This window comes from Carcharhinus amblyrhynchos, chromosome 11 (genome assembly GCF_965287045.1).
Source record: "Carcharhinus amblyrhynchos chromosome 11, sCarAmb.v2.hapA, whole genome shotgun sequence".
Taxonomy (NCBI): domain Eukaryota; kingdom Metazoa; phylum Chordata; class Chondrichthyes; order Carcharhiniformes; family Carcharhinidae; genus Carcharhinus; species Carcharhinus amblyrhynchos.
This window is the reverse complement of record NC_137334.1, coordinates 9,367,577-9,390,153: the sequence shown is the minus strand read 5'-3', so window position 1 is coordinate 9,390,153 and position 22,577 is coordinate 9,367,577. Positions and strand designations below refer to the sequence as shown.

Sequence of the window (22,577 nt, the reverse complement as noted above, 5' to 3'; positions counted from 1 at the left end):
TCTCTGCTCCCCTCCGCACTGGGTGTCCATAGATTAGGAGCGTTGGACTGAAGTGCAAACAAAACATCAATAGAACATTTATAAGGAAACTGAAAAGGTTGTCTATAACATTTAATGTAGATATGGTCCATGCCTCCACAATATTGCAAAAAGGGCATGTCTCTTGGGAGCCTGTGAACTGGTGCAACCTACCTTGTGCCACCTTCCACCCCAGGTCCTCAAGATAGTGGGGGAGGATCCCTCCATAGAGGGACCTCTGTCACCGGACAGCAACAGGGCCTGCCAAGGTGTATCTGGGTGATGGACAAGGACACGGTGGTGGAAGGTGTGCAGCAGCAGCCCATTCAGGAAACCCCTCTGTGCAGTGACAAAGAGCACGGAGGCATTTCTGTGAGGCAGCTCAACTGTGGGGTGCCTGACCCAGGAGGTGAGGTCTAGGCTTGGGGCCTAGTGTGAAATTCCGTCCAAGCAGTGGTACGCTCAGACAGGATCCCGTAGGACAGTTGCGCATCTTCAAAACATATGACTTCAGATCTGAGCACGACTGTTCTAAGGTCTTGGATGGCATTGGCCACCCTCCCGATGTCCACCCCCGTGTGCTCGGCAAGCTCGTGGGGCACCCTCCAGCTCACTCATCTGCCATCCAGCATGGTGACCCAGCATAGCCACTCAGCTGTGGATGCCAAGTGACCCTGGTCACCCTGGCATCCAGAGCCTTCCTCTCTATCAATTACCAGAAATTATATAGGCGGAGGAGTGGATTCCTGAGCAGTGGCTCATGGGGAAGAGCTGTGGCGTGAGGCGACTGTATTCCAGACTTTGAGAAGGTCCTGGTTAAAGACAGGCAACACTGCAAGGAGTTCCAAAGGCCATATTAGCTGTTAAACCCTCAGATCCTTACCGTTGCAAATCTGAATTTAAAGAAGATCATTCATAATTAGCTGATTCTCCATCAGATAATCAGGAAACAATAATGTTTCTCTGTCTTTGGTTATTTAGGCTATGAATATAGGCTATTCCTTGATCAACACTAGCTTGATGATGTGGAGAGCAGTAGAAGGCAGATTATAGCCCATGTCACCCTCATCCCAGCTTCAGAACTTACACAGTGTCACCAAAGAACCATTTGCTCTCAGTCCTACCACATATTGCACATACTTCAATACAAGTCAACAAGGATTTGATTTTAACCCATTGTCTCTAGTCATCCCAGTTCAAGGCAGCACGGCACATCATGGTTGCAATCATGAGAGAGGTAGTGTTGCACCTGGCAGACTCAGCCTATTTAGAAATTCATAGCTTATGACAGTTTGTATTATGACACATTTCTTGATAATATTGACGCCACAGATAACATCCATTATGCCCTCCGTACAGCCTCTTCCCACTTACATCTGTGACTCTTCCGATGCCCCCCATATCTCGAACAGTTTCAATTTTCTTGACCCTAATGGTCTCTTCTTTGCCATCGATGTCCAATCTTTCTACACCTCCATCCCCAGTCCGGACAGTCTGTGTCTTCCATGAACAGAGCCCAACCAGCCTTCATCTACTATCACCCTCTTTTGTGTGACTGAACATCTATGTTAACTTCACTTATATCCTCCAGGTAAAGATGTTGTCATGGGTATTCTCATGGATCTGAGCTCTACCTGTCACTTTGTGGGGTCAAACCCTGCACACCCCATGCTCTGAAACTCCTTCCCCTATTCACTTCTGCTGCTTCATCTCCACCTTTAAGACATTCCTTAAAACAAACCCTGCTGACCAAGCTTCCTGCCACACTTCTAATGCCATCTTCCAAGGTTCAGTATCCATTCACTCCACATAATTTTGAAACTTCCTATGTTTGTGCTTTACTTGTCAAAGGCACAATATAAAGGGAAGCTGTTTTCTCTGCATTGTAGAGTTATGTCTGTAATGCTTTAGAATAGATGGTTCTTCCATTTACACACTTCTCTCTTCTGTTAAAATTCAGAGGGAGGCATCTGTGCCAGTCAAAGGCAAACCTATTCTAATTCCATTTCCTTGAATTCAGCCCAAAACCTTGAGGGCCTTGGGATCATAAGTGAATATCTCAATATTCTTGTATATTATGAGGGTCCACCACCCTTTAAGGTAGTGAATTCCAGACTCCCTTTGGGTGAAAATGTTTTCCCTCACATTCCCTTCAAACTTGCTGCCCCTTATCTTAAATCTATGCTCCCGAGTCATTAATCCTTCCACCAAGGGGAAAAGGTTTCTTCCTGTCTTTGCTATCTATGTTCTTTATAATTTTATACATCTCAATCATGACTCCCACAGTGTCCTCTGCTCCCAGGAAAAAAAAAACAGTCTACCCAAATACAAAGGCAAAATACTGTGGATGCAGAAATCTGAAACAAAAACAGAAAATGTTGGAAAATATCAGCTGGTCTGACAGCATCTGTGGAGAGAGAATAGAGCCAATGTTTCAAGTCAGGATGACTCTTTGAAGAATTGTCCTGACTTGAAACATTAGCTCTATTCTCTCTCCACAGATACTGTCAGACCGGCTGAGGTTTTCCAGCATTTTTGATTTTTGTCCCAGTCTATCCGATCTCTCTTCATAAGTAAAACTGTCCAGCCCAGGCAACAAAAATGGTTATGTTCATGTAATTTAGGACATGTTAGTTGCCGTCAAAGTTACATCATATTGGCCTGTAGCAGAGTTAGAACTCAAGTTCCAGAGGACAGCATTGTTGAATGTACCACTTACACCCTCACGCAATTTCTATTATCCTTTCCTTTATGTCTTCAGTTGGTGGAACCTCTAACCCCCAGTGGTGCTGCACCTAATCAGGCACAGCTTCGGATCCTCAAAGAGACTGAACTGAAACGAATCAAGATTCTTGGTTCTGGTGCATTTGGGACAGTCTACAAAGTGAGTAGCGCTGATGTGCTCTGTCATAATAACTCAGAGCATTAGCTCTTATCTGGAAGTGTTAACAGTTTCCCGTGACTTTACAATTCCCTTTGCCTCAAGCTGCCTTCTAAAATTATGAAGCAAGACCTAAGCACCGCACACATGGTCAATTCTTCTTAATGTGGACTGATCTGTCTAAATCTATTCCCCTCATAGATCCTTTTTGTTGTTGTTAACTTCTGGCAGCTGAGGAAAAGCTCCTCCAGCCAGAGCCATTTGTGGCAGGAGCGGTTTGTTTGTGCAGAAGTGTTTCTCTGTGATGATGTTTTCCATCTTCATCAGGGCATCTGGGTCCCAGAGGGGGAGACGGTGAAGATTCCGGTGGCCATTAAGATCCTCCGTGAGAGAACAGGTCCCAAGGCGAATGTAGAATTCATGGACGTAAGTCAATGGCATGTTGCTCCTGATTAATTTTGTGAGTACGTGGAATGGAAACAAGGGAGGTGACAGTTATTGATTGTACTGGAGGTGTCAATGAAACAGAGGAATGAGATGTTTCAAATGAGGTTGGAGTACTTCGCTGGAGGTTCATTTAGCTCCTAGTTGAAAATGATTAAAGTGCCACGCTAGCAAATGGAGCCTCGCCACACACAGGCACCAGTCGCATCACTGTGGGAGCACCTCTAACTGAGGATAATGTATTGCTAATGAATATAATCGGATGATACGGTTTTCACAGATAGTTTGGTAAAGGTGTAATTAAGCTAAGCACGACAACATCCCGCTAATGTGGAATCTATTCAAAGATGCCAGCTGAGTTTACAGTACAACAGGAGCAGAATAAAACAGCAGCACACTTTAGCTTGTCTCGATTGCATTACATCTGGGCAATGCGTGTTCATTGTAATCAGGCACATTTATAAAATGTTCAATTAACGTTAACTATCTTACGTAATTTTAGCTTCATCAAATTTTCCATCATTAAAGGGTAAATGCTTTGCAGATCATTACTGCACCCCTCTTGGCCAAATGAGAAATGTGTGGGATGGAAAGGTGGTCCAGGATTTTTGCTGACCCTCCCTCCCAGCAGGATATCACAGCCTCGCTAAACTGAATGGAGATTTAAATGGCTCGCTATTATCTGCTGGGGGAAGGTGTAAAATCCCAGCCCCTCATTGGTAATCCACGGCAGCATCTGTTAAACTTCCAGTCAGAAGTAGCACCTTCCTATGTGACAAAAGCTTAAAAATGTCATATTGTACGGATCATTACATTTAAATGACATGTGCTGTAGCATCATATAGTTTTATATTAGTTCCCCAACAACCTTTTCGTAGAATCGCTTCAGTGTGGAAAGAGGCCATTTGGCCCATCGAGTCTGCACCAACCGCTCCCACCCCTGAATTATGAGCTAACACAGACAGATGGAAAGCAGAGAGAATGACTGCTCACCATGTGCTGTCATGGCAACAGCTGGTGAGGAATGAAACAAAAGACTGGCATTTATATCGTGTTTTTCCTGAACTCCAGATATCTCAAAGCACCTTGCAGCCAATAAAATGCTTTTAAAATATAGTCATTGTTATAATGTAGGAATCATAGCACTTAACTTACAGCAAGCTCACACAACAACCAAATGTGCAAAGACCAGATAACCTGTTTTGGTGATGCTGGTTGTTAGGGATAAATATCGACTGAGGCACAAAGGATAGTTCTCCTGTGATTCTTTGGAATAATGGTATCTTCTACATCCACCCCAGAGGGCAGACTGGTTTAACATCTCAAACAGTGCAGCACTGTTTCAGTACCCAACTGCAGTGGCAACCTAGATTGGTACATTCAAGCCCTGATTCAAGACTTGAATGATAGTCTCTTCCTAATAGGCCCATATGGTTCATTCGGGTTAGTTCACTTGGCTGAGTAGCTGATCAGTGATGCAGAGAGACACCAACAGCGTGTGTTCAATTCCTCTACCGGCTCAGGTTGTTCATGAAGGCCTTACTTCTCAACCTTGTCCCTCACCTTCAGTATGGTGATCCTCAGGTTAAATCACTGCCAGTCAGCTCTTCTTCTCAAAAGGGCAGAGCAGCTTATGATCATCTGGGACTATGAGGACTTTACCTAACGTTCTTCCGCTTTCTATTAGTGAGTCTATTTACTGTTTAAAAATTACTTTGAAACCCTCTACTAGTCCCCATTAACTTTATCTATTCAATTTTTTTGCAACTAGATTCCTTCATTTCTTGAATCTTTCCAACGAATCATCACTGCACCTTTTCCTTGACTTGACTGTCTGTCCCATAATGCAGTACCTCAACTGTGGCCTAACCAACATCTTTTACCATTCAGTAAAATTGTGGCTGTTCTTCTCTCTCTAGATACCTGCCCATATCAGTTGAATACCTCAGGGTTCAAAAATCTAACTATTCCTGAATATATTCAGTGACTGAATGTCCGCATCCCTTTGTGGTAGTGAATTTTAAAGATTCGCAATTATATATGTTTGGCTTAGATTGCAGACATATGCTAGAGTTCTAAACTACTTGAACCCAAGAGAAAACATTGCTAGATTGACAGCTTTGGCTCCCTGATCTATGCTGTCACTTTCACAACGTTTATTTACACAATGGTAAGTGATTTTGAGGTCCTGGTGTTTCTGTTATTTTGTGAGTCAGCTGGACAGCTGGTTTGTAATGCAGAATAACACGTAGAAATATAGGAGCTAGAAGCAAGAGTAAGTTATTCGGTTCTTTGAGCTGCTCCACTATTTATTTTGATGATGGCTAATCATCAAATGGCATAGTGATAGAGTGGTTAGCACTGCTGTCTCATAGCACCAGGGACCCAGGTTCGATTCCCACTTGGGTCATTGTCTGTGTGGAGTTTGCACATTCTCCCCATGTCTGCTTGCGTTTCCTCCGGGTGCTCTGGTTTCCTCCCACAGTCCAAAGATGTGTGGGTTAGGTGGATTGGCCATGCTATGTTGCCCCTTAATGTCAGGGGGACTAGCTAGGGTAAATGCATGAAGTTATGAGAATAGGACCTGGGTGGGATTGTGGTTGATGCAGACTTGATGGGCTGAATGGCCTCCTTCTGCATTGTAGAATTCTATGATTCTTTTATGAATACCCTGATTTCTCTCCCTCATATCCCTTTATCTGCAAGAGCTATATCTAATGTTTTGAAATCACATGTTTTGGCCTCAGCTACTCACTGTGGTAGTGAATTCCACACATCACCACTCTCTGGATGAAGTAATTTCTCCTCATCTCAGTTCTAAAAGGCTTACCCTTATCCTCAAACTATGTCCCCTAGTTCTGGACTCGCCCACCATTGGGAACATTCTTTCTGAATCTATCCTAACCCTCGTGTCTGCATGGGTTTTTTCCAGGTGCTCCGGTTTCCTCCCACGGTCCAAAAATGTGCGGGTTAGGTTGATTGGCCGTGCTAAAAATTGCCGTTTAGAGTCCTGAGATGCACAGGTTAGAGAGATTAACGGGTAAATGTGTAGGGATATGGGAGGAAGGCCTGGGTGGGATTGTGGTTGGTGCAGACTCGATGATCCAGATGGCCTCTTTCTGTACTGAGGGTTTCTATGAATCTATGAGCCCTGTTAGAATATTATAAGTTTTTATGACATCCCGTTTCACTCTTCTAAACTCCGGTGAATGTAATCCTAATTGACCCTGCTCATATGACAGACTTGCCATCCCAGGAATCAGCCTGGTAAACCTTCGCTGTACTTCCTCTATAGCAAGGACATCCTTTCTCAGATAAGGACACCAAAACTGCACACAATACTCCAGATGTGTCCTCACCAACAATTGCAGCAAAACATCCCTATATCTATACTCAAATCCTCTCACGATGAAGGCCAACATACCATTTGCCTTCTTTATTGCCTGCTGTACCTGAACGCTTACTTTTCAGCAACTGATGCACAAGGACACCAAGCTCTCGCTGAGTATCCACCTTTCTCAATTGACACCCATTCAAGTAATAACCTGTCTTCCTATTATTGCTACCAAGGTGGATAACCTCACATTAATACACATTACACTGCATCTGCCATGCATTTGCCCATACACACAGCCTGACCAAATCAAACTGAAGCATCTCTGCATCCTCCCCACAGCTCACCCTCCCATCCAACTTTTTATCATTTGCAAATGTGGAAATAATATATTCAGTTTCCTCTTCCAAATCATTAATACATAACATAAACAAATACCAGCAGCATGGGGTAAATTCCTGTATTGACTCAGATTATTCATGAAGGCCCACCTTCTCAATTTTGCCCCTCACTGAGGTGTGGTGATCCTCAGGCTAAATCGCCATCATCAGCTCTTCCCCTCAAAGACGGGAGCAGCCTACAGTCGTCTGGGACTACAGCGACTTTACCTTTATTGATACTTTAAAGGATCTGGATGGGTGACATTTTTATTGCTTTGTGATTTTTTTGACAGTTTTTTAAAAAAGTTTTGTTTCACTTGTCGCTGTCACTATAGCATTCATTGATTCAATGCAGTGTATAGAATAGACATGGTCAATAGGTTTAAAAATGCTATTGATTGGCATTAGGGGTATGAGGGTCCAGGGAGATTGGAATGGGGAGGAGGGGGGTTCATGACATGACATAGATGCCATAAGAGGCCATGTGGAGAGATATATCTTGATATAGGGGCAGGAGGAGCCATGGTGATTTGTAGATGGAGTATATTTTGACATTGGGGACATGAGGTGTGACATGGTATGGGCAGTGGGCATAAAGTGATATGCATGGGGAGTTTGTGGGAGGCGGTGGGGGGGTGGTGGAATTAGAGGTTGAAGGCCTTCCTGTTTTTATTTTAACTGGGCTGAAGTCCCATAGCACTGAGATAGGCCTGTTAAACAGGCCTATCTCAGTGCTGACACCCACTATGACCGACTTTGACCTCTTTCCCAGGTCAGCTGGCCAAACTCCACTTGCACCTGCAATCCCTGTCTCACCCCTCCAGTGGGAATGGAGGTCCCACCTTTGTGGGAACTTTCTCCCGAGGTGGGGAGGCCGAGCCAGGAATTGCCCTGACTCCAGATACCCACCTCGAGATTGAAAATCCGGCCCTATGTCCTATAGTTCTGTGTTCTCTCTCAGCATCAACCCTGTCAAGACACCTTACAATCTTAGAAATTTCAATAACATCCTCTCTCAATTTTCAAAACTCCAGAGAACATAAGCTCAACCTGCTCAACCTCTCCTCATAGAAGTCAATCAGTCTCTCAGGTAATTTTATCCATATTCAGATAAGGATAGCAAGATTGCACACAGTTATCCAGATGTGTCAGCTCACCAAAGTTCTGAAGATGGCAGAAAGTCTTCCTTAATCTTATTGTCCAACCAGTGCTTCCCCCTACTTTCTTTTCAAGTGTGAGGATGATTTTATTTAGGTGCGTAGCCCTTTTAATTATTTTCATGGCTGCATTTGGTAACTTAAAGGGCCTGGTTTGCACATTGACTATGTGAGGGGCTTTGTTTTGCAGCCGCACAGCTTAAAGGGAATATTGCCTCCAACCCCTTTGTATTAAAAGCCAGCATACAATTTGCTGCCCTAATTGCTTGCTAAGGGACTCAGGAAGAAACTATGTTCAGCATTTCAATTGTACGAGGGCAGTCAAAGTAGAAGCAAGAGCTAAAAAAGATGCAAATAGGCTTGAAACAGAAGATAAGCACAGCACAGTAAATACCCTGGATGACTACTTTCTCCAGGTAGGCACAAGGGAAAGCACAAGCAACATGACAAAATTAATGAGTTTGATTATAACTGAGATGGAAGCCTTATGAAAAGCTAAAATGACTCAAAACAAATAAATCCAAAGATGAGATGGTGTGTATCGTAGATTTCTGAAGGAGATCAGAGGCACTGAGAATCATCACAAAGGAGTCATGGACACCAGGGAGGCGCCAGTAAATTGGAAACAGGTCAATGTGAAATCCATGTTCTAAAAGGAGTTTTCAATTAAATACAGACCCATTAGTCCTGTATCCAGAGTAAAATAATTGACACAATTATCAGATGCAAACATGGAGACACTGAACGGGATTTTAAGTCCTGGCTCGTCCTGAAAACTTAAATTCCTGCCTGAGGTAAACAGACTTTCCATGGTCCACTCCTTGCCCACTCCGGTTCCTATGGCGGGCGGGACAGTATAAATTATGACCTATATCTCTGCTAATAGCTTAATTAACATTATCAATAAGGATTCAGAAGAATTAGGTCCTTCCTGACCAACCGCCTTAATTTCTTTGTGGTTTCTCATAAGCCATATGACAACTTGTATGAGATTTCCAGAAGACATTTGATAAATACTCTGCACTAACAACAATCAGATATATGAAAGGATGAAAGGAGAGGTAAACCTGGGAGCAGAGCATAAGTGAGCTTGGTTTGGGTGGGGAGTACTCTCTGAGGTGGATGTGGGAGTGAGTGGGCTGTTTGAATTAAAATGTAGTCTTGTGTTAAAGGTCCTGCCAGGCTTGTTGTGGTCATGTGACCTCTGCTATGCAGCACTGACTGGAAGCAGCCATGTTGTATTCTGTTCTGATAAAGACGGGGTACAGTAAGCAGGTATTTGAGCTCATAACATGGTGTCAGATGTGGAGCTGAGACTGAATATTGAAAAGCACGGTGACTAAAGGAACACGGAAATGTTCAGAACTGCTGAAATTTGCCAAACATGCCTCCAGAAGCCACTGAAAAAGAAAAGCAAACAAAAGGAACAGACTGCGGGAGGGCGCGCCGGTTTCCTCCCACACCCCAAAGATGTGCTCTTAGGCTGATTGGTTTTACCAAATTGACACTATTCTCCCCTGAATCTGGCTAAGTTAGGGGTTCCATTCGTAGACATGCAGGGTAGAATAGGTGTAGGGTGATGCGGCGGCACGGGCTCGTTGGGCCGAAGGGCCTGTTTCCTGTGCTGGGTTGTTCTTTGTACTGCAGTGAATCACTGAGTGTGAATTTTCCTCTCTCAATTTATGTTGAAGTGAAAGGTAATATGTGGCTGAACTGGCAGGTTTTCCACTCGCAATGCCAAGACTACAAGATTGCGCAGGTTTCATTAACAAGAAGTAATCAATCCAAGTAGCAACACTTTTAAAACTGTTGCAAAAAGATTGCTGCAAATTGTATTCCACCCTAAATCTCTGAAGAACAGAAAAAAAACGGACTTAAGAAATTTTGAAATCCTTGAAAACACGCTTTGAACAGTGAACGTAACTTATGATAGGTAAATGTTCAACGTTAGGTCTCCAGGTGAAAAAGAGTCTGTCAATCAATATGTGATTGCAGTTATACAGCTCACAGAACCCTATGAATCCAGACAATTAAAAGAGTGAGTGGGGGGATCTCATTAAAGATAAGATTGTCTTTGGCATAAAAGATCCCGCAGTGGGAGCACATCCATTGGGAGAGGAGAAACCTACTCTCAGGAAAGCGGTCAACATATAGAAGCACTGAGATTGTAAATCATCAGCTGGAGAATATTCATGGTAGAACAAACCGGGCTTTGCGCTATGCTGATAAAATCCCAGGCTGAAGGAGCAAAAGGATTATGGACAAAAGGCTAGAAGCAAATAGAGTGGAGGATGTCACACCAAGGAAAAAAGGCTTGTCCAGCATGGCGAAGGCAGTGATATAAATGCAAGATGAATCATTTTGCACACAACTGTTTGGCCAGAAAGAATTGAAACGAGTCTGAACAGATGGCCACTGGGCAGATATCAGCCAAAGGGCCTGATGAATTACTGTACACTGTACAACAGGTTGGTTCCATCAGTTTTGTGACTGCTAGAATGAAGAGTACAGAAAGAGAGCATCAAGTAAACAGATTGACACTGGTGCATCATACAACAATATCATGACCTTCACAGACATGTGCAAAGTGGCTCTACATTCTGATCCAAAATGAAGCCTTCAAAATTAAGCTATGTGATAGCAAGATACTCATATTGAAAGGACAAATTAGCTTGAGAGCCCAATACAACAGCAAGAATGAAGATTTTAGAGCTCCAGACCACAGATGGTAAGCAGATGTCACTCATCATGTTCAAAATTGTGTGGGGCTAAATAGAACAGATAATGCAGAGAAACCATTCCCCATTGTAAAAGGATCAAGAACAGGAAGGCACAGATTTAAGGTGATTTACAAAAGAAGCAAATATGATGTGAGGAAAAACTTGTTGAAACAACGAGTGGTCCAGGTCTGGAATTCACTGCCTGGAAGTGTGATGGAGGCAGGTTCAATCTAAGCATTCAAGAGAGCATTAGATGATTAATTGAATAGACACAATGTACAGAAGTATAGGAAAAAGGCAGGGAATGGTACTAAGACATGATGCTTTTTTGCAGAGTTGGTGCAGGTATAGTGGCCCAAATCGTGGCTTTCTGCACTGTAGCGGTTCTGTGATTCACATGGATGAAGCCTAAAGCTTGGATTAGTCACCTTAAACATGCCAAAGGAGATTTACAGTGCCCCTTAACTTCCTGGATCATAATGGTCGGATTTGGGGAGTACTCCAAAGATGCGCTGGGGAATCCTTCTTAGAGGTTCCCAGCTAAGGTTTCAAGCTGAAAATGTCCAGAAGTGCTAATTTCCCTAGGACAGTTGCACTGGCCTGAGAACCATCCAACAAAGCAATTTAAATCATTATGTTTGGATGGTTCTGCCAGTTTTACACCACCAACTCTAAAAGAGTTAGAAGAAATTAATTCACTTTTAACTTCATTGTAATTATTTTAAACATCTAGAACTGAGGCCCATACATTACATTCCTCCCACACTCTGGATGCTGCCTGACTGATCAATTCTCAAGGTATTCTCAACCTCTTACCCACATCCACATGGGATTCTCCCCAGCCCCTGATCCCTAGTTCCATGGAAGGGATTCTCTGTCCCCATGAACCCCACCCCCAAACTGCAGGTCTGCCTCGCGCTGCCCTGTTACCCCTACCCTAGACCTGGCACACTCACCTCTAGGTCCCACCCTGACTCACTTTTCAGTGTGGATCCGAACCCCACCAACCCCAGGGAGCGGACCCAGCCCCCCACCCCAACTTGGGACTCCTCCCCCTGCAACACCCCTTCTCCTCGCCCTCTGGAGCCAATTTAACCTGACCCAAACCTCCCATTCATCTCTGCTTCCCCCGCTCCCCACAGGAACGACCCAACATCATCCCAGAGAGATGACCCAACACCCTCATCAACCCAGGAGCAGACCCAACAGCCCCCTAACCTCCTGACTCAACTCTGTAGAATGGCCACCAGTCCCTCCCCATTCCCGCACACCTCCTGATCCCAGACCTGACTTGACCCTATCTCCCCAACTCACCTCCCATGCAGTCCTGACTCTGCGACCCCCGCAGTCAGCACACTGACACATCACTCCCCACCTCCCTGAACCTGATGACACCTCCACCACCTCCCTAGATCCAATAGCACATCAACCTGCCACTTTTCCAGACCCAACAAATCATTCCCCTACCTCCCCGGACCTGACACATTGTACCTCCCCAAACCCAATAACACAATATCCCCCTGTCCACATCACCCCCACCTCCCCAGACCCAACACATCACTCCCCACTTCCTGGACCCGGCACATCAGCCCCCTACTTCCTGGACTCGACACACCAGCCCCCACCTCCCCTGACATGGGGGACTGTGGAAGCTCTTGCACTACAGGTTCCAAGTAACTGCTGCCAGCATGGAGATTTCAGCGAGGTTTTCCAGAGTGTTGCTCTGTTGTGATTCCAGCAGACTGTGACTTTAGGCTGCTAGGTGGGAGCTATGGCCCAATGTGTCACAGTGCACTAAGCCACTGAACAGATCCCAGAGGAGTACAAACATGTATTTACAGCATTTGGACGTTATAGTGGAGAATATCATCTTGAAATAGATGAGCGTGAGACCATTTTAGCATTTGTCATGGAAATTTCCAGTTGCCCTCAAGTCCAGCCTAAAAAACAAGCTAGAAAAGCTGGAAAATAAGGAAACAATCAAGAAAGTGACAATTTCTACAGATTGGGTCAGCAGCATGGTAGTAGTGAACTAACCTGGAAAGCTGAGAGTATGCTTAGACCCAAAAGGTTTAAATAAAGCATTGAAGAGATCTTAGGCGGCATGGTGGCACAGTGGTTTGCACTGCTGCCTCACAGTGCCAGGGACCTGGGTTCAATTCCTGGCTTGGATCTGTGTGGAATTTGCACATTCTCCCAGTGTCCATGTAGGTTTCCTCCAGGTGCTCCAGTTTCCTCCCACGGTTCAAAGATGTGCAGGTTAGATTGATTGGCCTTGCTAAATTGCCTCTGAGTGTCAGGAGGACTAACAGGGTAAATATGTGAGATTATGGGGATAGAGCCTGGGCAGGGCTGTTGTCAGTGTGGACTTGATGTGCCGAATGGCCCCCTTCTGCACTGTAAGCATTTTATGATCTCATTACCCTATGCCAATCATTGAAAAGATTTTGCCGCAACTTGTCAAGACAAAGTTCTTTGACTACCGTAGGATATGAAAGATAGTCACTGGCAACTGAAACTAGGTGAAAGCAGCAGATTTCTAACTATGTTCTGGTTGCCATTTGGTTGCGCATGCCATTTGGCATCCATGCCTCCAGAAGAGTATCAACATAGACAACGTAAGATGATCAGTGATCTGCCTGGAGTAGAAGCTACTGTGGGTGATCTGCTAGTCCATGGATGTGGAGATACCATGGAAGAAGCCAAAGCTGACTTCGATCAGAATCTGTGACTGCCAGAGCAAACTCACTAGGTGAACCTGAAGCTGAACAAGAAAAAATTGCAATTGAAGATGCGCTGGAGTGTCAGTTGAAATGTTAGTGTTGAGATTCTGAAGCAGGACTTTAACCCACAGCTTTGAGACTCATAAGCAAGAGTAGTAACATTTGGGCCATGGCTGACATGCATCGTGTACTTTAGGGAGTCCTTTCAATTTAAAAACAAGTGAATTTTAGAACCGACTTGATCAGTCTTTGTTAAACTTCTGATCACTCAAATTCTGTGTTCTGTTAACTGTGTGCTTCCAGATTTTGGGACATTTGGATTTGATTTGATTTGATTTATTATTGTCACACGTATTAGCATACAGCGAAAAGTATAGTTTCTTGTTTGCTATACAGACAAGGTGTACTCTTCATTGAGAAGGAAAGGAGGGAATGCAGAATGTAATGTTACAGTCATAGCTTGGGCGTAGTGAAAGATTAACTTAATGCAAGGGTAAGTCCATTCAGAAGTCTGATGGCAGCAGGGAAGAAGCTGCTCTTGAGTCAGATTGTGAATGTGCCTGTGTGTATGGAAAATGAGAATAGCACATAGATCAGGTTTGGACAAATGCAAGTTATTCTTATCACACCCACTTTTTGCCCCAGAAGGAAGGTACTCAGTAAATGTTTGTGTTTTAAGCTGGAAGCAAACCTTGGGCAATTTAAGAAAAAACCCTGAAAGAGGGAGAGGAGTGAGAAATTTGCAGTTAATTCTGCAGCAATTTGCTATTATAGTAGCTTTATATAGTAAAACATACCAAGACACTTCACAGCAATGTGGCAAGACCAAATCTGACACCAAGACACTGAGGGAGAGGTAACCAACTCTTTGGTTAAAAAGATGGAGTTTAAAACGCATCTCGAAGAAGGAGAGAGAGGTGGCAAAGCGCAGAGGGTGATAATTGAAATGCATTAGAGATACACAAGAGTGAAATCAGAGTTCAGAGATCATGGAAAGTCGTAAGTTTGGAGAACTTGCTCTAGAGATTATGAGGGTGCGGGAAGATTCAAACATAAGGATGAGGATGTAAAATTTGAGGCATTTCTGGACCGGGAACCAATGTAGGTCAGCGAACACAGGATGATGAGTTGAATGAGTTTGGAAATAGAGTTCTGAATGAGTTCGGAAATAGAGTTCTGGGTGAGCTGAAGTTCATGAGGGTGCATAATGGTGCATACCCTGGCACTGAACACTTCATGTTGTATCCCATGCTTTGCACGGAGATGTGCGGCTTTGGTCAGAAGCAGTTGTGAGAGTGCTAAAGTATAAAGCATCAAAGTGGACTGACAGGCATGGCAAACATTTTGGAGTCTGGAGTATTGTTGTGAGCAGGTGGTTAAATGGAGTTATTTCACCCACTGGAAGGTGCTCATAACTTCAGAAATAGCTTCGTAAGCCACTTGTCAAAGTGTTTAGGATACCTCGAGGTCCAAAATGCTTATTGTGCTCGATAAGAGCGATAGATTACAGTCAGCTGATGATAATATTATCAAAGGAAACAAGTTAATAATAAGTCAGCAGCTGAGAAAGTGGAAATGCCGACTTGGGGGGAATTAAATCCTGCGAAACTGCTGATCGGAAACAACTGTTCAGTTCCTCTCGCCACTATTTATTTTCTTCATTCTGCCTGTGAAGGAACATGTCACATTCTGCACAACCTGCACCTCAGGTTAAAAACCAGCATTTAAAAATAAATTGTAGTCTGGAGGAATGGGTCTGTACTTGGCACCTTGTTTCAAAGGATGTGTTGTTTTGGAATGGACGCAGCAAAGATTCATCAGAATGGCAATGGGGCTGGAAGTGTTTATTATGATCACAGCTTGCATAGACCAGTTTTGTATTCCCTTGAGTATAAAAGTTAAAGAGGTGATCAAATTGAGGTGTTTAAGATGATTAAAGGATTTGTTTTTTGCTGGAACCGTACCAAAATGGTTATGTTATTGGACAAGTATTCCAGATAGCTGGAATAATAATGTGGAGACATGGATTGAATTGAACCGCAATATATGGGGAACTTATATTTGTAAACTAAATAATTCTGGTATAAAATCTAGTAGTTACTATATAATAAAAATCCATCAGGTTCTTCAGTGCCCTCTAGGGAAGGAAATCTGCCATCCATATCCTGTCTGGCCTGGATGTGACTTCAGACCCATTGTAATGTGGTTAACTCTTAAGTACTCTCTCAAATGGCTCATAAAATTTCACAGTTGTACCAAATCACTAAGATAGTGTATAATAAGAACAAACCAGAGAGCCTGTCTGGCATCAACCTCCCACATTCAGACATGTAAAGGCAGACGTTGCCTTTGACTTGGAAAGCTCCTCCTTGTTAATATAGAATTATAGAAACCCTACAATGCAGAAGATGGCCATTCAGCCCATCGAGCCTGCACTGACAACAGTTCCAGCCAGGCCCTATCCCTGTCACCCCAGACACTTACACCCAAATCAGGAGAGTTGTATCACAGACTAATCAAGCAATAGCCTGACATGGTCATACCCACTGGATCATACTTTACATCCCAGTGTCCCAGCACCACCATCTCTGAGTATTTTCTATTCCACCGGCAGGACATAACTACAAGAGGCAGCAGCACAGTGCTGTACAGTTGGAAGGGGGCCCTTGGGGTGATTCTCCAGCCCCACTCACCCCCAGGTGCAAATTTTGCTGGGCTGGTGAATTTGGCGAAAGAACTGAAACAGGATTTGGGTTGGGCATGAAACAGTTTCCGATGCTTCCAGTCTGTTCCACCTGGCCTGATCAACTCCAAATATGTGCAGCTTAGGTTGATAAGCCATGCTAAATTTCCCTTAGTAGTGTCAGAGACACTAGCAGGGTAAATATATGGGGTTAGGGGAATAGGGCCTGGGTGGGATTGTGGTCAGTGCAGGCTCAATATGCCAAATGGCCTCCTTCTGCTTTATGATTCTATGATCTCACCCAGAAAGGGCAAGAACTTGATCCAAACTGTTCTGCATTCATTGTAGTCTCATCAGGAAGATTAAAGTCAAATGCAGTGGCCTCTCAGTATGCTCCCCTTAATTCCCCCCAACCCCTCCCCTTCCCCAAGTCACCCAGACGCCAATTACCACAGGTCCCTAAAAGCAGGGACCAGGCGCAATAGACTCTGAGGGGGGGAAAAGGAGGCGAGTCCCACTCAGCACACATCTCCTGCATGGGCAGAGCATCCACCGGAGGAGGAGGGGGATGTTCTAGGCTGGGCTGAAGGGGTTCAGGTCAGGGGTATCCTGCAGGATGGGGGTCATATGGTCACTCTGTTACTTTGAAAATTTTTGAAGTGCTTTGTTCACATCCCACTTCACACCCCATTAACTTTACAACCTGCTTGAGTGGCAGCTTGTGGTTCTTTCAAATAAGGGATTATGATTCTTTCTATCTATTAACTCCGAAGTACTTTTTCAAAAGTGCAACCTTTCGTTCTCAGATCATTTTTAAGGAAATTATTTTCAACACTGAACTGCTTCCTAGAATGCGCAGGTGTACAGTGTGAGTTCCTATATTTTAAAAGGGATTTTTTTTCCTGAACAGCATACCTTTACAGGAGGCTGATTTTAACCGATACAAGCAGCTGGCACAACTCAGACATTACAGTGCAAGTGGTCCTCAAAAAGATGTTCTCCCCTCCTCTGTTAAATTCTCTGGCTAGACATAATGACCATGCCAGGGGCCGGGAGACCATTGTAGCCTCTGGGTGATCAGAGATGTGGCTGGATAGTGCCCTGGCACTGTCTCCTGGTACTGTCAATGTGCTGGAGAAGTGCCAGATTAGCACTGCCAAGGAATGGGGTCTTAAGAAAGTGGGGCACTTGAGACACCATAGCAGGGTGTTGCTCACTTCGGAGCAGGGAGGACCAGGTGATGAGGATGGATAGGGGAGAGGGGGCTACATGTGCCAAAGATGCAATGCCCGCAAGGATTGAGGGGGGTTGTGGGATAGGGTTTTGATGTAACTATGGATGGAAGGGTCCTCATTTAGCTTGCCTCACCCATTCTTGTTTCTTCCTCTTTCCTCACTTCCTGTTCCCTTCCTCTTTCTTAGCTGGATGGCAAACTTCAGCTGCCACCCTTAGGAATTCTGTTTTGAAGTTCTGAATATAAAACCACAAGACCATAAAAAAAAGTATGAATAGGCCTCCTGTACCCTCTCCCAATGCCAAGCCTGCTCCGCCATTCAACACGACCAGAGCTAATCCTCGACCTCAACTTCACTTCTTCACTCGTTCCCCATATCAATTGATTCCCTTAGTGTCCAAAAACCTGTGGGCTTTAGTTTTGAATATGCTCAGTGTTTGACCTTCCACTTCAGGAGTGGAATTGCAATCTGCTGCCTCTTTCCCATTCTCTCCCTCTAGCTTCATAACACCTGTCACACTGTTTTCTTTTGCTTTCTCACTTGCTATCCTCCTGCAGTTGCTACCTCTGCTTGGATGTATTCCTGGAGGTTTCATCACATGATGTCCCACCTTCAACTGCCTTGGTCAGTTCAACAATTCCTTCTCCTTGCCCGCCCACCCCACCCCCTCGAATAATTTTATTACTATTATAACAATGATAATCACAAGTATTCTGAGAAAGTGAAATATAGTACAACACATGCCCCTGTGATTCTTTTCCCTGGCTTTTGATCACAGTTGTGTCCAGATGATTATCCTTTAATCCATGGAGAGTCTAAGTCATCTGGATGGTTGGCACCCCTATAATATCTTCTACTACGTCTGCAACGCTCTGCAAAAGTTCTCTTTGTGAAGGGCCCAACTTGTTATTTGTACAGTGACATTTTGGGCCCGATTTTACCATTGCGCTGCACCCGTTTTCGGGTACGAAAACTTGGTAAAGTTGGGTGTGAGGCCATTAATGCGATCCACGCCCACGTCCACGCAGATGCTCACTTTATCCAGGCCTGAAAATGGCTGCGATCCGAACTGGGCGCAACAGTGATTTAAATGCATGCATTTAAATTGAATTAATGGGTTGCTCACCCAACTTTACCAGCACTTCCCCCTTTACCATTGCATTTTCTTGTCCAGAGTCGGCACGAAACAGACATGCTCGGCAAAGGGGAGATAAGTTCAGAGCTTCCAATGGCTCTCTGACTCAGTTCCATGGTTGGGGAGGAATGAGAGGCAGGTTAGATCATTCTGTGGTGTGGGGGTTGAGCGGGGGGAGGTGGTGGGTCACATGTATCCCTGGTGGGGGTGGGTGGAGGGAGGCCAGATCATTCTCTGGTTTGGAGGGAGGAGGAAGGCCAGATTGCTCTCTAGTGGGGAAAGGCCTGGTCGTTTTCTGGTGGTAGGGAGAGGGGGGGTTGTTGGAAGGCCAGATGGGTGTCTGGGGGAAGGGAGGGAGACTAGATGGTTATGTGGTGGGAAGGCAGGTAGGGGGAGGGCAGGGGGGAGCCTGCCACTCTGCAGGTGATCGGTGGGGGGGGGGAAAGGGGGTGCAGAGGGCCACTTTATCCACTTTTTGCGGCCCAGGAGCAATGTGAGAGGGGTGCGTTTTTCAATGTTTTCACTACGCATGCGCAGTTCAAAGCTTCAGAGTTGTAGTGTTGCGGGCGCAATAAGCCCGCCCACAGCGTGATTCAGACCCGGGATTTTTTTTCAGACTGAGCGCATGTGGAGGCCTGAGAACAGTTTTCCAAGTCGGATCTGAATCATGCCCAGATTCAGCACATTGAATCAAAATGGTAAAATCGGGCCCTTTGTTTCAAAGTCTCATAAGATCCTTAGATCCCTATTTTAAAAAGTTTATTTATGAGTCACAAGAAAAGTTTACATTAACACTGCAGTGAAGTTACTGTGAAATTCCCACAGTCCAGCACCTGTTCAGATTTTCTTAAATAGAACTGTATATATTGTAGCATCTATGTTTATCTCAGATTGCCTTGTACCAAATGTTACGATCTCTGTCGAGACTGATAGCCTTTAAAAAGAAATTCAAATCTCCAGTGAATAATAGAAAGGATCATATAGCAAGATTTCAAATTTTAAGACTTTTACTGTAACAAAAACTAAAGGCAACATTGAATAAGCTTTTTTCCAGTGGGCAACACATGCTCAAAACATCAGACAAGATCCTCTATTTGACTTTCACAATGACCTGAAATCCTCCTGGTGCCATTATACTTTACTTGAAATCCATTCAAAGCTTTTAAATCATCTCAAGTGGTTAATCCCTTATAAAATAAATTCTCTTCAGATCCCACAGCTAAGACAGTTACCTTTTAATAGCTTATTTAAACTGTCAATCAAACTGTATTCAGAACCCTTTGCTGTGATAATTATAGCTTTTGAAAGTCAGGCAAACATTCACAATGATCATAATCCTTGGGAAATGTAGGCAGAGGCCTCTATTAAAACTACACAGACAGAGGGCATTTTTTCTAACCTATACCAGACAGCCAGCCAACTAAAGACGTTCAGCAGAGTTTTTAAAAAATTCTGACTGACAGCTTCAGCCTGTTTTTTCAAGTTCAAAAAGTTAGGAATTAAAGAAAAGTCATCACATTTAAATAGATCTTATCTGTCCTTCAAGAGTGAAGGGTAGAAATTTGTGACTCCCATGTTTCCGGTTAAAGCCCTGGGACCTGCAAAAATCCAGTCCATCTGAATGTAGTACTAGGGTCAAATGGCCATGCTGAGTTCAGGTTCCTCTCTTGTGTGAGTCACAGACAGTCCCTTCCCTGCTGGTATTTGGATCTGTCAGGAATGGTGATGGGACTTCACATCTGGCTCCTGTCCACCATTTTTAAAAGTTTGGGGGCTCTTCCTGACTCTGCAAAATACTGAACCTGACATTCTATCCACTGTCAGTGCAACTCCTGTAGTCATTGTCTACAACTGCGAACAGCATGCACTTTTCTCTCAGTAAAACAACTGGGGCCTCCCTTTAACCTTTGACAAACAAGCCACCTCGAGTTGTTGACAACAGAATTCAGAGCAGGTTATCTGACACCCTTCATTTCTCCATTTTACCCTCAATTAAGACATAGGGCAAATTTTCCTGTCCCGCCTGCCATGGGAATCAGAGCAGGCGAGGGGTGGACCATGGAAAGGTCTGCAAACCTCAGGCGGGATTTTCTGGTTTTTGGGGCAAGCATGGGCAGAAAATTCCGCCCATAGCCCCAAAATTTTATAATCTTACTAACTTCATCTTTGTTACAACAAGCTAAATCTGTGGTTTACCAGCACACTCATATGGAACGGCAGATAATTTATAGCACAGAAACAAGCCTTTCGGCTCAACTAATCAACGCTGCTGTTTAGGCTCTACACAGCGCGCTACATCTCAGCCTACTATGTGGGTGGCATGGTGGCACAGTGGTTAGCACTGTTGCCTCAGCGCCAGGGACCCGGGTTCGATTCCTGGCTTGGGTCACAGTGTAGAGTTTGCACGTTCCCCCCGTGTTTGCGTGGGTTTTCTTTGGATGCTCAAGTTTCTTCCCACAGTTTGAAAGACGTGCTGGTGTGGTGCATTGACCTAATCAGCCACCAGAATGTGGCGACAAGCGGACTTTCACAGTAACTTCATGTAAGCCTTACTTGTAACGAATAAATAAACTTTACCTTTTAACTTCTTAATTCTACCTAATTTGCTGCCCCTGTCTTCCTCAAACCATCACTGCTCTCCTCCAGTCTCACTTTTGCCACCCAGCCCACCTCTCCCCCCACTTACTTCCCCTGAGTTTAAACAAACAGAATAAATCTAGAGAGTCTTAGCAGATGTGATAAAAATCAATATCACAGAGCTGTCTGTGAGATACAACTTCATTTCACAGTGAGGGGACATCAATTTATGATTTTCCAATCGAGCCTCATTCAAATCCAAGTGTTCGCCATTCCTTAATATAAAAGCTCCCCAAAACTATGATGGTAAGAGGCCACCCATAGCAGTCGATCCCTTGGTGGAGGGATCCATTTTTGAACATTTCCTAAATAGGTGTGACAAAGTACAAGGGCCTGTTAGAGAAAGGTAGCTATCATGACGGAGGGACTCCATGGTTAGCAGCTAAAGGTGCACCTCCCTGCGTAGCAACTTCCCAAGTATAGTCTGGGCACCAAGGCAGGAGAGGGAAAATATTTAGAAGGTAGTTAGTGAGAGCAGTTCATAAACTCCTTTACTGAGGTGCATGGAAGTGTGCTTCCCTTCTCTGCCTCAAGGCAGGTCGGGTAGGGGAGAGTCATATTGTTCAATAGAAGTTTAGTTGGGCTCTTAGCTAACATGTGGCCCATGCTATCATCAGGACAGACATCAGATAAAATCAAGTCTTTCTTTATCATTGGATCTGGGTTATTCTCTTTTTTAAAACCTATTCTAGGAGATTACATGGCTGCAGGGGGTGAGGGAGGAATATGGGGCTGAAATGGGAAGAGGAATTAAAATGTCTGATCATGATGCTCAAGTTATCATGAGCATGGGGCAGGTTTATTGGATTAGCTGGTGTCTTCCTCTCTGAAAAATAGAGGGATCATTCCCTGTTAATAAGGGAAAAAGAAAACACAGCAGTGTCTCATTTTCTATCCTGATAGGTAAAATTGATGAAAGGAGGTCTGATGTTATAGTGGATTGTTTCCCTGCCTCTGAGCCAAGTCTCATTCATTCTAGCCAATAAGGTGTTTTCACAATGCAGCTACAAGACCATAAGACGTAGGAGCAGAAGTAGGCTATTTGGTCCATTGTATCTGCTCAGCCATTCAATAAGATCATGACTGGTCTGATACAATAATCCTCAACTCGACTTTTCCAACTTGTCCTCACAACCTTAGATTCCCTTATGATTAAAAATCTATCAATCTTAGCCTTAACTATACTTAACAACCCTGCCTCCACAGTTCTCTGAGGTAAGGAATTCCTTA

The 22,577-nt window shown here is 44.2% G+C and overlaps 1 protein-coding gene across 2 annotated transcripts in view; it reads left to right on the top strand.

Moving 5' to 3' along the window:
• Positions 1–22,577, top strand: part of LOC145349910 (receptor tyrosine-protein kinase erbB-4-like) — a 1,005,257-nt gene that overhangs the window by 743,045 nt on the left and 239,635 nt on the right. For both annotated transcript variants that reach the window (XM_080198569.1, XM_080198568.1), the window contains exons 18-19: positions 2,780–2,902; positions 3,227–3,325. In XM_080198569.1, coding sequence (XP_080054695.1) covers positions 2,780–2,902; positions 3,227–3,325 — 222 coding nt within the window. The remainder of the gene's footprint in view (positions 1–2,779; positions 2,903–3,226; positions 3,326–22,577) is intronic.